General features: G+C 42.0%; 2 protein-coding genes across 5 annotated transcripts in view; both read left to right on the top strand.

The window, feature by feature from the left end:
* ATXN7L1 (ataxin 7 like 1) overlaps nucleotides 1-4,204 on the top strand; it is a 121,296-nt gene extending 117,092 nt beyond the window's left edge. For 2 of the 4 annotated variants that reach the window (XM_074903336.1, XM_074903339.1), the window contains one exon: nucleotides 1,530-4,202. In XM_074903336.1, coding sequence (XP_074759437.1) covers nucleotides 1,530-1,571 — 42 coding nt within the window. In that variant the 3' untranslated portion in view covers nucleotides 1,572-4,202. Of the gene's footprint in view, nucleotides 1-1,075 lie in introns of all 4 variants that reach the window. The other 2 variants (XM_074903337.1, XM_074903340.1) reach the window with 2 other exon arrangements.
* Nucleotides 4,205-13,992: 9,788 nt separating this feature from the next.
* On the top strand, nucleotides 13,993-15,964 carry EFCAB10 (EF-hand calcium binding domain 10). The gene is made up of 4 exons (XM_074903342.1): nucleotides 13,993-14,250; nucleotides 14,393-14,557; nucleotides 14,789-14,873; nucleotides 15,373-15,964. The coding sequence occupies exons 1-4, from the start codon at nucleotides 14,151-14,153 to the stop codon at nucleotides 15,407-15,409; spliced, it is 387 nt and encodes a 128-aa protein (XP_074759443.1). The 5' UTR covers nucleotides 13,993-14,150; the 3' UTR covers nucleotides 15,410-15,964.
* The last annotated feature ends 283 nt before the right edge of the window (nucleotides 15,965-16,247 follow it).

Here is a 16,247-nt window from a genome sequence, read left to right on the forward strand (position 1 = left end):
AGGTGTTATTAATTAGGTAACAATAAGTGGATCTGCAAGCACATGCTGTGTCCGTAATATTACTGGGGGAACCTGAGTGCTCTTGTTTTTAATGTTAGCACTGTTATAACCGTGATAATCAGGGAGCCCAAGTGAGCAAGGTCTGCAGGCAGAGACAATCTCTGCTATACACTGGGGTTTATAGTTGGAAAAATCCAGCAAGTTTTCATGAATACAAGTCAGAACAACAGACTTCTAACAATGCAGTTTGAAGTAGAATTGGAGCGGTCAAGCTAAATGTGGGTGTAGAGCAGTTACTCTGGGCTGCCCCCGGTGTTACCTGGTCAGGCAAGCTGTCGGGGTGTCTGCTGGTGCGAAGGGGGAGCCAGAAGGGAGAAGGTTGTTGTTTCTCAAGAGCAGGGGGAGAGAGAGGGGTCCTTAACACGGGTTGAGTGACTGGGTGAGAATGAGGCATTTGGGAAGTTGCAGTGGGCTGTAAGCCCGGCCTCATGACCCGTGATCATCGCCTGGGCGCAGCCTTGCTCAGAATGCTGGCTGCCCGCTCACCTTCCCAGGTGTCCAGTGGGAGCTGGGACCGTCACCCGCCACCGACAACTGGGTGTTCTCATTATTGCGTTGTGAGATAAAGGTGCCTTGTGGCTGTTTTGATTTCACACAAGTAGTTTCTTTTGGCCATTCGCTACGTTTGTTGAAGTACACTGTACTCCTGGGGGGCCTGGGGGCTGTGAGGGTAACTGCTGGGGGCCTGTCTGCTCTCCCCCATTGCATTAAACTCAGGTTAAACTCAAACGATTGTTCTCAATTCCTGTTTAGTTTGAATGTTGCTACATCTGTTTGAGACCTGAACAGGGGCTTGTATACATAAAAGCGTGCTTGTTTTTCCAACTGTTTAATTAAAAAAATATTACTTTTCCCTACAAAAACTACTTGTTTTTTAACAAACATTAATGGAATGGTAGTTTTACAGTCAAGTTGTTTGTGCTGTTAATACAAATTATGTATTTAAAAGCTTGTTTTCTCCAGATTTTATCCTTGTTCTAGGTTTATAACTAATCAAGTGTTTTTGTCTTCATAGTGCTTTTAGGTGCCTGAATGTGTTAACACTTCAAGACCTCAGTATGCGGTGGTTTTTAAATACTGAGTAACTAGATCATTTTATTAAGGGAAGGTGACGACGTGTATGCTGTGTGGGGATTCCATGGGCATGAAAACATGCTGTGTAGAGGAAAAGATTCTTCAGAGTTGTCGTCTAATTGCTGCTCTTTATTTGTAATGATACACCAAGTTAATGAACATGAGATTCACCAAAGCTTACTAAAATCAGACAGTGCCAAAAGGAAATCAGCTGTTTATTCAAAGCAGTTCATTTTCTTAAAGGTCTAAAGTAATCAGTAAACAGGGAGGGAATTTAGTTCAGGGACTTTGAAATAAATTCCTGGTTTGAGTTCTGTCAGGCGCAGATGTTATTGAAGTATTATATACTGAAAGACATTTTGTGATTTTGAACCTGGCTCTGGTTTCTCTTTTAGAAGACATCAAACCGGACTGGTAGAATAAGGACTCTTCCATAACAAGGAAAAGGAACCAGCCTATAATCTCTAGCTCTCAGCAGCCCTACTCCACAGGGTTTTTCTTTTCTATGTCCTGCAGATGGATTTAACCTTTTATGAATTTGTGGTTTTAAAGAAAATTAAATTTACAGAAAACTGTAATAGTGATTTGTTTAGTTTTTCACTTGTATTTGCCACTGATCTGTGCATTCTGCTTGGTTATGTTTCATGCCTTTTAAAGCTGTTAGCATTGCAATGCTCCCTTTGTTTCCTTACCAGAACACAGCGGACATTCCAAAAAAAATCCAGATCATGATTTGAATTTATTTAAAAGATATCCAAATTTTTTCATTAAAGAAAAATTACAGTAATTCTGTATTTAAGCTTGTCCTATGGATAAAAATTGAGTGCATTTCTTAGTAATTTGCGAACAGCTGGGGCACTGCAACTTTAGGGACTAATCCTGACTGGTGCTCTGTACCTACAGCATTTAATAATTTCAGTGGGAATTCTGAGTGTTCAGCCTCTTCCAGGATCAGGCTCATAAGGAATCTATACTTCAGTCAATGAATAGTGGTTTTTTGCACCAAACTGTAATTAATGTTATCAGGAGCTCAACGTGTAAAATCCCCGTATCTTGGTGGATTTCTAGACCCTTAAGATCATAGCACTTGGTAACTTCAGTAAACGGTTTGGGTTTGCAAGGACAGGAGTTGAGCAGATTGGCTTGCGTTAATAGAATTGCACTGACAGTGTTTCTTATAGGATTACTGAATAATTTTTTAATAAAATATAGATTTTATAATCAGGAAGCCAATACTAGGTACTGGAACAATAGTACAGAGGAGTTAATTTTTATTTCTACAGTGTTAAAAGTGCACTTATATGCTGGTTTATTTACATCTTGGGGAAAGGCGAGAGACTGCAAATAGGGAGATTATTACTACTTTCTTTTTTAAAAAAAGAAGGCTTAAGGCAAATTTTAAGACTAAAAATGTTTAAGCAATTATAAACAAGGCTAGACCCTTTGAAAAAAGTTTAGAAATATTCTTAAAATAAATTTTTATAGTGTTAATTTTGTAATAATTTATGTTTTGCTATACTTCAGAGCTAACTGACCAGTATAGTTTCAGAAACAGTATGAAACTTAGGAAAGTTTAAGCAATGTTTATATTTTTAAAATGTTCTTTGAATTATGTTTTTATTGTACATTTCTTCAGACTGAAAAATGTGTACATATCTTTGTTATTTTTGCACAATTTTTGTCTTGTTCAGTTTTAGGAGCAGTACTATGTTGATTTTTTTTTTTAATTTATTTTGAGTTATAAAACTGCAGGAGTTTAAAAATCTCAGTAATAAAGTCATCCTCTGTAATCAATGAACTGCTATTTCTAATTGTTGAGGGAAAACAGTGGTTGTGAGATTCAGTGGTTGCTTCTGAGAAATAATGCTAATCTGTGTCTGAAGGAGCAATTTTGTAGTTTTAGGAAGCTTTAGCTCTTTCCATGCATCTTTTAATTGGAAAGCTGGAATATGGAGCCTGTCCTTTGAATGCTGCTTAAATTTTTTTTTTCAACTGGCTTACACCTGACAGCATTTCAGGAAAGTTATGCACGAAGTAAAATCCCACAGTGTTCTTCATCATCAAAGAATCATTATTTAATTATATGTATCAAAAATTTCAGCCTGAAAAGTGAAATGGAAGTAAACATTTGAAAAAAAAGGATACAAACTGGACCAGCCTATAATGCATTATTAGTGTAGCATTCATTCAGTAGTTCTTTTTCTTCCCCATTTGCCTGAAAATCTTGTGATTTGTTTCCAGCAATAGAGGCTCAGAAGCTTTGGTTGTTACACATACGCAATGCATAGGCCCGTCAGCCATAAAAAGCGACTTGGATAACTTGTATGCCTTCTTTTGTATTGATGTAACAATTGTAAATAGTGCTGATCGACCTTTGTAGAGAATAGTTTATACAGCATATTCTATTATTGCTGATTCTCAGTGAACTATTGTTTTAAAAAAAAAGAAGAAAAAAAGAAATTTTTCTATTTACACCTTATATTTTGTTATGCTGTTGACCCATGGCACTTTAACAAAACTCTGTGGGTTTTGCATAGCTGGTCAGTCATGGGATATATTAAATAACTGTTGTTGCACAGAAATGAATTTGCACCTGCTATATTGTGCTTTCCTACTACAGATTTTAGAACCTTTTCCAGAAGACTTTTGAAGAAAGCATGTCCAATCATTCTAAGAAAAAAAAAAATGCCATACTTGTACAGCCAATTTCTTTTCTACAATCCATATTTTGTAACACTAAGTATTTTCATTCTTTGTCCTGCACCTTTATGTATTAGCAGTATCAAATAGAATTCATTCCATGCTTGTGATAATTGTAAGCAGAATAAATGTCTAAAGTAGGTGTAAATAGTAAATTCTATGGCTTACAGTTTTAAAAAGGAAAAACAGAACAAACATGTATCTGATTGATACTGCCATGGTTCAACACCGGGCCTGGAGATATTCTCTAGTGAGCGATTGTATTTTTTGTTTTTTGCTTTATTATTATTTTTTTTTTTGTAACATGGCTTTGTAAATAAAATAATTTATATGTTTGTAAGAAACAGGTGGGTTTTGTCATTATTTATCTTTGCAAAGCAAAAATGGTTTGTATTGCAGGACTGCCCTTTTTCCTCCCAGAGGCTGAAATACACTGTGCAGATAGCCAGCGCTGAGAATTCGACCAGTAGTTCAAAAGATCTGCTCAGCTCTCGGTACAGGGCTGAATTGCTCTGGGATTATTTTTGGCATTCATGTCTAAAATATTTCTGTGCTTACATGTCAGAACACGAGTGACAACCAGCTACTGAGGTTTTTGCACTGATAAATCATTTTAAAATTCCTTTGCTTAGCTGAATGCATTTTCTCATTCCTTATCAGTGTAAGAATTAACTTTGCCACAGCTGCTAGATTTAGGAGTTCTCGCTTCAGAGGGCAGTACAAATTTATAACCAGTCTTTTTATCATGGTTAATACTAAAAATGCAACTTTTATCTAGGCATTAAGATTCTTGTTCTGTGTAAAGCCTGTTCCAGTTACAGATCAAATGAGACTTAAATTGTTCATTGGCTTGTCAGCTCTGCAGAGAGGATTGCAGTTTTTTTCTCTCGCAGCAAACCTCTTCTGCAAATCTGGGGAAGACGTACAGTTTTATGCTTCTTTTATGAAATATCTGGAAACTCAGTCTCGGCGATACCGTAGGGAAGATGCTCACAATTATGGCATGATCTTTTTTAAAAGCAAAAAATTTGGACTGCAAACTGCATTTTTGTATGCATACACTCAGAACTGAGAGGAGATAAAAAGCTGGCCTGTGTTACAGGAAGCAGTGATCGGAGGAGGAAAATTTTACCTTCTAGATAGACAGCTTTTTGTGTCATGTCTTGCATCTTCTGATACCTGTTGCAAAAGTTAATCCCAGACTTCCTCTTTACTGTACAATTTGTACTTGGTCTGAGCTGCTTATATTTTGAAAACTTTTTTTTAATCCTGAGTTTATCTTTTCCTGTATAGAAAAACGGCACATCATGAAGTAACAGTAGATAGTGAAGTTTCATCTGATAGAGTGGTCCCCATGTATGGCTGAAGAGTGACAGTGTTTGTAAGATGCTTTGCTATTTCTGGCAGCCATTAGTAATTAAAGCTACAGTCAAGAAATGGAATGTTACAGCCATGAGTTATTAGTTGCTTGCCATCATTGTCCATGGCCAGCAAAGGCCAAAGACCGCTGAATTTATTTTCCAAATGTGAATCTGAGTAATTTTTTAGCACTTGCAGGTTCGCTAGACTGATTGTCTATTTGGAGTTGGTTTCCCCCACCCTTTTTTTGGTTATACAAGTATTTTTCTTGTAGCAGTACTCTTGCTTGTGTTATCTAACATGCTCTAAATACCACCAGTTTCAGAGGGAAGCAGATCACACTGTAACTTTTTTATTCATTGCACTGTAATTTTTATGCTTCTGGGTTTACCACAGAACTATTTATTTTAGAAGAAAGTCATTGCTGTGTGCACCCAGTATCTGTTTCACTCTTCCAAATCTGTCAAGATTCACAATTGGAAGAAATGCCAGTTAGTGATTCCAGAAGTATTTGGAGGAGATTCATACAACAGATTCAGACTTCAGAACACAAGAATGTTTATTTCATGCAAATTTTTATGCTGTTTTGCTCCTTGAGTACCTTTTGAAAGCTACTACTCAAAACAAGTACAGACCTCTTTTAAAATATACTTTCCTAAGTAGAAGAAAGGTAAAGCTGATAATTCAGCAGCAGGTCCGTTTGCCCTTCAACTGGAGAATCCATGGTAGATGGTTTGCATGCTCTTGTTCTCATTTTGTAATGCCTCACAGATGACACAGGCTGGATTCTTTTGTGTGTGGTTTTTTGTTGTTTATGGCTGACATGCAGAAATACTTAGATCTGGTGTGTGATCTGCTCTCCCTACAGAAAAGAGAAGGGGGAAGTTTAGGGGAAGGTTGCCAGAAATCACAATCAGGAATCAGGAGAACTTGATTTTGAGGTTAGGGACACCAGCAGGGACTCGAGGTAGTGCCCAACATTCAGCTGCCCCTTTGTGCATTTCCCAAACCTGAAAGATTTAGCGCTGAAATTGAGTCTGGGTTTGATAAACTTGAAGCAGTTAGTAATGTGGTTGATGTGACACCTCAAGAGAGTAATTTTTCAGAAAAGTTGTCTAGCATGAACAAAGTCTATTTACAGAATGCTACAGGTATAAAGGCCTGTTGTCATAAATACAGTCCATGACCTGATGAACTCATGAGCGCAACCCTGTGAGTCCTGTGTCTGTCCTGGTTTCCAGCCTGGCCCCTACTGAGGCAGAGGAGGAAATGGCGACAGAGTAAGCATCACTGCAAACAGAAACCATCATCCCTTCCCAGTGGCAAATTTACTCAGTGCTGATTTGGAGAGCTGTGTCACAGGTGAGCAGACACGTCACTGGAAAAGGATTACTTGGCTCAACCCTTTAGCCTTTCCCACCACAGATGCAGAATATATAGGCCTGTCGCCTTAGTTCTGAAGATACTCTCAACACCCTATGCAAGAAACTTTCCCTTCTGGTCAGCTCTGCTCTTAAACTGCAACTATTTGCCTGCCTTTTTCTTTACTTTTCTCTTACTTTGACCCATAATCAGTGGGGGATTTGTGATGTGGGCTTTTTGGGGGGTTGGGGTTGGTTCTTTTGGTTTTGGGGGGAGGGTGGGTTGCTCTTGTTGTTTTGGGATGGGGTTTTTTATTTTAATCTTGCCTTGAGTTACTCCTTGTTAATTCTCTTTAGGATTTATGTTTGGACCACATAGCTGGAACATTAATACCAACACACTGGGCTCGCTGCTTTATTACCAAGGAGACACAGGAAGGTGCAGAAGACTGGTTTTATTTGTGTTATTTTGCAGAGTGCTTCCAAGGCCTGCAGCTTCACACCCTGAGCATGGATGCTTCCAAAGAAAAGCAAACATTCCAAGGGAAATGCTCTGTTCGTGCTCCTTAACCTAAAAGAAGCCGGGTGCATGTTTGCTCCTGGAGTACATATCAGACCCTATGTTGGGCCTTTCATCTCTAACAGACAATTCTCTAATGCATTTTCTACTTTGCCCTGGCATATTACTGGACTGCTCACTCCCATGACTTCCACTGCTGATCTTCCAGTCCTGAACTCCTTTCACCTGCAGTTAAATGCCAGTGAAGCTTGAAAGGTACTAGCTTCTCCATCTTGAGCTTCTGTCCAGGGCTTTGGGCCCAGACTGGTCTTCAGAATCCCTCATGAGATTCCCAAGAAAGGAAAAGGGAAAAAGAAGTTGAAGCACAAAGCAAGTGGGTCAGCACTGTAAGGAACCTCTGGCTCCAACTCACCACTTGTTCTGAGTTAAGGGGACATAATAGCAGCCTGCCACTATCTATGAGGAGGTCACTGGGAGATCAGAGCCAGGCTCTGCAGTGCTGCACGGTGGGAGGGTGAGAAACAATGGACATAAGCTGTTAAAAGGGAAGTTCAGGCTGGACACAAGGAAAAACCTTCCTGCCATGGAGACAGTCAAGCGTTAGAACAAGTTGCTTAGAGAGGTAGGTGCAATCTCCAACTTTTGAGGTTTTCAAAGCCAAATCAGATAATGGTCTGAGCAACCTGGTCTGACCTCAGAGCTGACCCTGCTTTGAGCAGGAAGCTGGACTACAGCCCTCCTGTCCTATGATCCAAATGTGAAGAAACCAATAATCACAATCTAATTCCTCTCTCAAGGACCCATCTTGTAGGGTCGCTTTCTCAGAAATGCTCCCTAGGGCCTTCTTAGGGTATTTTCCCAATACCAGACCCTCTTCATTGTTTGGTCGTTACGTTATTCATTAACCAGCTTTTTTGGTAGCTCCCACCCAGAGCTGGTGACACCCAAGACCTTACTATGGGCCTGTCTCACTCTATCTACTATGTCTTTCCTAGATAGATATTTCACTGGATTTTTTCCCATATTTTTCCCTGAGATACACCACACAGTCTCCTTTGAATCAGTTTACCTGCTTTGTTTCTAAGACAGCCTGGGATGAGGCAAAGAAACTACTGTCCACTCTTAAGTCTTGTCTTTTTACATTCACAAAACCAAGCACTTAACATGTTCTCCAAGGATGTTAATCTTGGAGTCACAAACATCTTTACACTAAAGATGGCTAACTTTAGCCATCAGACTAGATGGCATTATTTTCTAAATCTACTATCCCCAGTCATGAGCACATTCTCTGTTATAGCACGTGCAGTATTGCAGCTTATATAAAGAGCATGTCTACTCTTGACACCTGTGGGAAACCACCCACATTGACATTCATTTTCACCAAATGTTGATGCATCCAGAAGTGTTGGATTTGGCAGAGCAATGCTGACAGCGGGAAGTGCTCCAAGACCTCTTCCTGGTAACTGTGCTTTTACAGGGTACTGACTGAAGTGGCTACCGTTGGAACAGACGTGTAGACTTACAGTTAAACATGGGAGAAGACAGAGGTTACTCATCCGTAACATGAGACTTTGGAGATGCATAATCTTCCTTCCTAATTGCATGCCCAGCCTTTCTGTTGTTCAGAAATGTCTCTTTTTGGACTTAGTTAGAGAAACTAAGGCGATGGAGATGGATCTCTGATCTCCACCACGCTGTGTAGTGTGAACTCGCTCTACAGATACTGCTAGAATAAAAGCATCTGTGGTCTTAAGAGCTGTGGGCTCAGAGCCACCCTTAAACAGACAAATATACTATGTATCTCAAAGAATGAAGGCTCCTGCCAAGTAACTTCTTTTTTCCTTTTATCTTCAGAAAGAGTCCCACCATAGTTCTAAGAAATCAATTTCTTGGGTTTTCAGTCAATTGGGGAGTGGCCAGTTCTGTAAGAGAGCTACGTCTCCTGATACTAAACTACCCTTTTTGTGACCTATTTTTACTTCTCTCTGACTCAAACGCAGTAACTGGCAGTATTTTTGTAATTCCTAATGTTTAATTTTTCCTATTATGTGATTTTTGAGGGCAGGTTTAGTCTTTATTTTGCAGCTGACTAAAAAAACCCTAACATTCACAGCTTAGCCTTATGACTGCAGGCTCTTGTTCTTGTGAAGGGGACTCAGATGACAACATGGTGGAGGCCAAGTGATCCAGGCTACTTCTGTGGTACATCAAGGACAATTTCTTGACAGAAGTGCTCAACAAGCTGAGTCTGGCTATGCTAGACATGTTACTCACACATAAGGAAGGGCTGGCTGGGAACATTGACACTGGTGGCAGCCTTGGCAGCAGTGACTACGAGATAGCAAAGCTTAAGATTCTGAGGGAAGTGAGGAAGATAAATAGTTGAATTGCAACCCTGGAATTTAGGAGAGCAGACTTTGACTCCTGCAGACATTTTGTTGGCAGAACCCCACGGAAGACTGCCCTGAAGGGCCCAGGGCAGCTAGCTGAAGCACAAGAACTGTCCAGTCTGATATGCAGGAACTTGAGCAGACATGGGAGAAGGCCAGCATGGCTGAGTGGGGAACTCCTGACTGAAATCAAATCCAAAAGGTGAGTATACAGACTGTGGAAGCAGGGATGGGCTACCCTGGAGGAATACAGAAATGCTGCCTAGGCATGCTGAAGCAGAACTAGGAAAGCCAAAGCTCAGCTGGAGTTGGAATTAGTGAAGGATGTGAAGGACACTTCCTGTACATTAACATGGAAGAAAGGCTGAGTAAAATATGGGCCCCACTACATGCGGAGGGTAACCTAGTGACAAAGAACATGGAAATAAGTGAGGTAGACTTGGCGCTGCCTTTGCTTCAGGTTTTAACTGGAGAGGTCTGTGCTTAGATCTTTGGGCAGAGTCTGGGGAGTGAAGTACTACCCACATAAGAGGAAGCCTGAGTTAAGGACTATTTACCCTGAATCTATACCGGTATGGAAAAAGCTGGGCTCAATTCAAGGATGCAGGCTGATATCATTACAAGGCTTCCATGAAAGATCATCCATGAAAGATCACAACGAACAGCATACAGGGTTTCTAAGGACTGGAAAAGGCAAATGCAATGCCCATTTTCAAGAAAGACCCAGGAAACTACAGGCTGTTCAGACCAACCTCAATCTCAGGCAGATTATGGAACAAACTGTCCTAGAAGCCATGTCCAGACAGTGTGGATTCACCAAGGGGAAACTGCCTGACCAACCTGCTTGCCTTTTGTGATGAAACGACTGCCTTCAGGTACTGACCAGAGAACAGTGCATGTTGTTTACTTTGGCCTTAGCAAGGTTTTTGACACCATCTGTTTTTGTATTCTTAGAATAAATTGGAGAGAGATGGATTCAAGGTGTGGACTATGAGGTGGGTAGGAAAACATCTCGACAGCAGGGCTCAGAGGGCTGAGGTCGGCCTCTTGAGGCCCGGTTGGTTGGTTGTTACTAGTAACATGCCTCAGGGGTTAACAGTGGGCCAAATAATGCTGAAGGGTTTCATTACCATCCTCGATGTCGGGAGGGGTTGCAGATTTATGGATAATAACAAATTGGGGGTAGGGAGGCAATTGATACAGAGGGAGCAGGGCTGTCCTTCAGAGGGAGCGCAACAGGCTAGAAAACTGGGCTGACAGGCACCTCACTGGGTTCATCAAAGACAAATGCAGAGTCCTACATCTGGGAGGGAGGCATAACCCTATGTCATTGACCAAGCTGGGTGCTGATTGGCAAGAAAGCAACTTCACAGGAAAAGGGCTGGTGGACGAGCTGGATGTCAGTCAGTAAGGGGCCCCTGGGGTGCTGAAAGGTACCCACAGCCTGAGCCACAGCAGTCAGAGGGCACTGACTGTCACCCTCAGTTTTGGCACTTGTGAGACTGCATCTGCAGAACTGTGTCCAGGTTGGGCCTCCACTGTACAAGACACGGCATGCATACTGAAGTGAGTCCAGTGGAGTGCTACCAAGATAGCTGATACCTACTAGCTGCTGTATAAGGATATGCTAAAAAAATGTTTTGATCAGTTTTAAGACAAGAAGATTAAGGAGGAGAGAGGGGTCTGAGTGCTGTCTTCAGCTACAAATAGGTGATAAATAGGTGTATAAAAGATGGAGCCAGTCTGTTCCTGGCGGTGCACAACAAAATGGCAAGAAGCAATAGACATGAGGTAGAACAAGGGGAATTCTGATTAGACCAAGGCAAAAATTCTTTGCAGTGTAGTTGAGCACTGGAACAGGACCAAGCAATGTTGTAGAATCTCCATCTTGGAGACAGTAAAAACTTGACAAGGCTGTGAAAAACCTGATCTCAACTTTGAAATTAGCCCAGTTTGAGGAGGAAGAGAGGTTGACCACATGATCTCAGGACATCCATTTCTACCTATTCAATTCTGTCGTTCTGTACAGTAAAAACAAACATTTTAAAAAAAAAAAACCAAAACAACCAAAAAAGCCACCACCAAAAAAGGGTTCTGACTGTTGAGATAATTAATACCCAGAAGTTTAACAATTCTGCTATTAAGCACTTTCCCTTATAAATGTATAGTGTAAAATCCCCTGGTGGAGAACTCGCCTGTATCTTGGAAGTCCTTGAGGATAAAGGATGGAAGGGCGCAGTGGAGCTCTTCCTAAGCAGCTACAGAAACGGCAGGACCCATTGTCTACAGCTCCACCCTGTGCTCCCTAACAGAGTGCTTTCTGATGTCCACGTTGAGGAGGGGCAGAGACAAGTAAAGCATTAAAGGAGCTGCTACTCAGCATGTTCACAGAAAGCGTATGGCAGACCTAGGCATCTTTCCCAGCCTTTATTGCTCCTGTCTCTTCCCACAGCCCTAGACTTCAGTCTTCTAACACTCCCCTTCGGAAGAACATGTCCATCTGCCTGTTTTCCTCAGCAAGACACATGCTTGTTCTGCAGCCAGCTTAATCTCTGACCTGCAGTCCCTGTTCCTCTTTATTGCAACCCTTAAGACTCCTGGTAGTCTGTTTAGTCCTGTGTAATTAGATAAAAGGCTTAAGTTACTAACAATATTCTGCAAAAGGCTCAGCTTCTGTCACAACAGGTATTAAGTCTTTCAACCAAATTCAATTTATATAACCAGGACACTTTAAATACATGAAAATAGATTTGATCCTTTAGTTCTTGATTAAAACTTAGTTAGCAACATCTCTGTAACAGAACTAGAAAACTTTCAGCTGTTTGTCAAATCCTGCTTTCCTTGGTCAACAGAAGTTCAGTTTCTCTTACAACAGTCCATGTGAGCTTCTCACAAATTGCCCTAAATTATCATACTTTTAGCACTCATATATATAGCTGATACTACCATCATATGAATTGAGGATTATAATTTATTATTTAAATAATAAACACATGATGCATTATCAGGACATTTTTTCAAGTAAATAAATTCTGCTTTCTTAACAGTGTATAGATTTTTTTTAAAAATTATTTCTAGTTGTAAATCAAATTGGCTTTGTTCTGCTTAGTGATTTTTTTTTTGAACCATTCCTTAGAGAAACACACTTCAATCTGTAATTCCTGTGTTTCTTCTTAAAATTTCAGCCTTCAACATATGTATTTTATACCGGTTATCTTTGCTGACCACTAAAGTTCCTTTGCCAAATGCTGTTTCCCCTGTCCCAAACACTGACTTTCCCACCCTTCTCTCCAGTCTTTCATTTGCTCCTTCCTTTCCTGTCAATCTTCCTATCCTTAGGGTCTCTTCTCATTTTCACAAAAGTATTTTCCATGCCTTTATTTCTCCTCTGCTGCCCAGCTCAGTCTTGTTTGTGTTTCCTCGCACGTCAATCTACGCTTTCTCCCATCACACCTCTTTAGGAAAAACACCTTCGCTAGTGCTTTGCAGACACTATTGAAAGGCACAGAAAAGTCAAATGCAGGAATGGGTTCAGTAACTATAAATTATATTCCTTAGGAAAAGTAGGTTTCCACCACTGCCGGGTAGCTGCCAAGGGAGGTAACTTATGAACCTACAATTCCTCTAGCCCTAGTTAAGAATTGAAGCGGGTAGCATAATCAGTATAAAATAATAATACAGACCGAGCATGCTTGTAAAATCGCTGCAGCTTTGGATGCTGCCTTTTCTCCCACTCTTTCGCTAAGGAAAAAAAAAACAAACAAACAAACAAACCCACAAAAAAAAAAACAACCCCACGTTGAATTCTATTAATGTCTTGTGATATTTTAGTTTTGGCAAATAGATAAATATACATAGTGCTAGACTTTTCATAGAAATACCTTTTTTTTTTCTTTTACTAAATGCTCATTTATTATTGTCTGTTTTTATTTGAAGGCAGATGGTTATGTCTTTGTAGATTTGCTTGAATTCTTTTTTTTTTTTTTTAGTGGGACACTTGATTATCTTTCTCCTACTCAACAGGGGATAGTACAATAAAAAGTTTCTTTGACGTCTCCTCTCTGTTTGTTGGGGTTTGCACCACAGGCTGTGCAATGATTTTTAAGGTGACACCTTTCTCGCTCCTCGTTGACTTTGCGCCTCGCACCGGCACCGGGCGGACATGACCGCGTTCCGCGGGGCGGCAGCGGAACATTTTGCGGTCTTCCCGCATTTACTGGGATTAACGAAGTCCACCTTTAGCAGCTAGCGAGCGCGCGTAGTGTATGGGACAGAGCAAAGGGTGCAGCCTGCGTTACCGCACGAGGAAGGAAACGTGGCTGAAAGGGCGAAGACTTGCCTGAATCTCTCGAACAAGAGCGTGCCGCCTGCTTCCCCCGTGAATTAAAGCTCGGCGGGAAGCGATGCTCTTCCCTTCCAGCGCTAACGTGATGACAGCCGGGCAAGTTGGGTTGTGCTTCCCACCGCCCGCCCCTGAAGCGGGGCCCGCGCAGCCGCTACGAGCCGCAGTGCTCCGCCGCCCGCCCCGCGCGGGCCGAGGGCCGCCCCGCCACCTCCCGCCGGCCCCGCGCCCCTTCCGGCTGCCGGTTCTTCCGCGAGGGCCCCGCCCCGCCGCGCTCCCCTCAGGCTGCGGCTGGCGGGCGGGGACGGTTAGCGGCCGGCGCGGCGGGCTCCCGGCAGCGCGGGATGGCGGCGGGCGAGCAGCGGAGCCGCGAGTACCTGCGGCGGCACCGGATCCCCGAGCTGCTCCACCGCCTCGGCGCGCTGCTGCTCCACCACCGCCCCGGTGCGGCCCGCGGAGCCCCAGCGCCCCCCGCCCCGCCGCGAAAGGGGGGTGGGCGGGAGGGACTGGGCGGCCGGCGGGACCGGGCGGCCCGCGGTCTCCAGCTGAGGGCCCTGCGTCTGCGGGAAATGTTAATTCCTTGCAGAAAGACCACGCGAGTTCCTGATCCAGGCGCTGGAAGGGGTGAGGGCCGGACACCGAGCCGAGGGGGAGTACCCGCACCTCATGGACGAGGCCAACCTGGCCGCCATGTTCAGCTTGCTGGACGTGGTGGGCCGAGGCCACATAACGCCAGCGCAGTACCGGGAAGGTGCGTCTCACCTGCAGAGCCGGTCGTACGGACACGGTTGTGTTGGTTTGCACAGAATTATTAAAAACTTGTACTTTAAAAACTTTAAACGTATCCACACGTCTGGAACTTGGGAAGCTAAAAAAGTTACGTATTAAGTGATATATGTTTACCTTTTATTCTATCTAGTCCGCTTTAAGGTGTTAAATTAACGTTTCAAAGACTTTCATAGGAAATTATCTTTCCTTCTAGCTCTTAAAACTTTGGGACTGAGCACTGAAGATCTGCAGTTGGGAGATAATGTGAATATCACACTGGATGTATTCAAGGAAGAAGTGTAAGTTGAAGTGAAAGGGGGTTTTTTAGGTGCAGGAGTATGCACAGGAGATACTTTACTGATTCATTTATTTACAAAAATACATAATTAAAGGACTTGCTGCTTTAACCCAACTTCCTTTGCATTGCAAGACCTAAAACGGTCTGTTACTGCCCGACTGTGTTTGGCCTGCTGTGACCCAAACCAAACTCACCTTTTCCTCCACCATCTCAGTTCTGTGGTTCTCTCAAAGCAGGCCTCTCAGATTACCCACCCCTCACGTCAGACAGACCCTCAACAGGGAGCTCAGGGGTTCAAATACTGATCTAGAATTGTGAAAGTGTTGTCTTCTTTGCACAGCTGTAGATGAAACAAGCTCAGAGTTGTAATAAATTCTCATGGTCAAGGTATGGTTCTAGGGGCAAATTTTTGGGAGTTTTTGCAGTCACCAAAAGGGAACTGGAAATAATTATCCTCATTGTTATCTAACTAGAATTTTTTTTTTTTCTTTCTGTTTTAGAAAGAAGATGATGCTGGAGAGCTGGGCTGGGTATTAGCTTGAGCAGTGGTCTGCTACATATATTAGAAATAGGCATCTTGCTCCAGATCTGGTTTGTCAGCTGTGGATGGCCAATACTCTTTCCCTCTCCCTCTAAGCAATCAGCTGAAAAGAACAAATGACAAGAATTCATTTGCACTTAACAGGCCCTAGAAGGGTATTTTTTGATAATTAATTTTCTTAATGCAAGTAGATGGTTAAAAAAAAAGTAGAAATCTTATTTACACAACTAAAATCATATTTTGAAGTTTCCTCCTTGAGTTTGTAGCTTACAGTAGGGGGTTGTTACCTGCTGGCTCATTACCATCATTAATTTTAGGAGCTGAACCGTTTCGTAAGTTGTTTTTGGGGCTTGTGCAGTGTTTTGCCTTTTTTTTTTTTTTTTTTTTTTTTAAAGGAAAGACTGACTTCAGCAAGTTATGCCTAATGTCCACAGTTAAAGAAAGGTAGCACTTACGCAATTTTTGAGAAACTTTAAAAAAAATTAGGAGATACTTTGGTACAGAAAAGAAAAAAAATTTACATTAGTATGAATAAAGAAAACAAAGTGACATATTCATTCCTTCATGTCCTGTTTGCACGTATTTTAATAAAGAACATCCATTACCTGGGATTTAGATATGTAAAACATGCACGTTTAAGTGAAGGTGGACCAGGTCCCAGGGAAGAGTTGTTTGCATTGTACACAGGTGTATTTACACTATAAATACTCTGTATTCCTTAGAAAGATGTTACAGCACACAACCCTGACCAGGCAGACATATCCATTAAAGATGAAGGCAGTTTAAGCTTCTAAAGGCAATGGCAAGGGCACCAAGGAAAATAAGATCTGTGCC

This window comes from Athene noctua, chromosome 3 (assembly GCF_965140245.1).
Source record: "Athene noctua chromosome 3, bAthNoc1.hap1.1, whole genome shotgun sequence".
Lineage (NCBI taxonomy): Eukaryota > Metazoa > Chordata > Aves > Strigiformes > Strigidae > Athene > Athene noctua.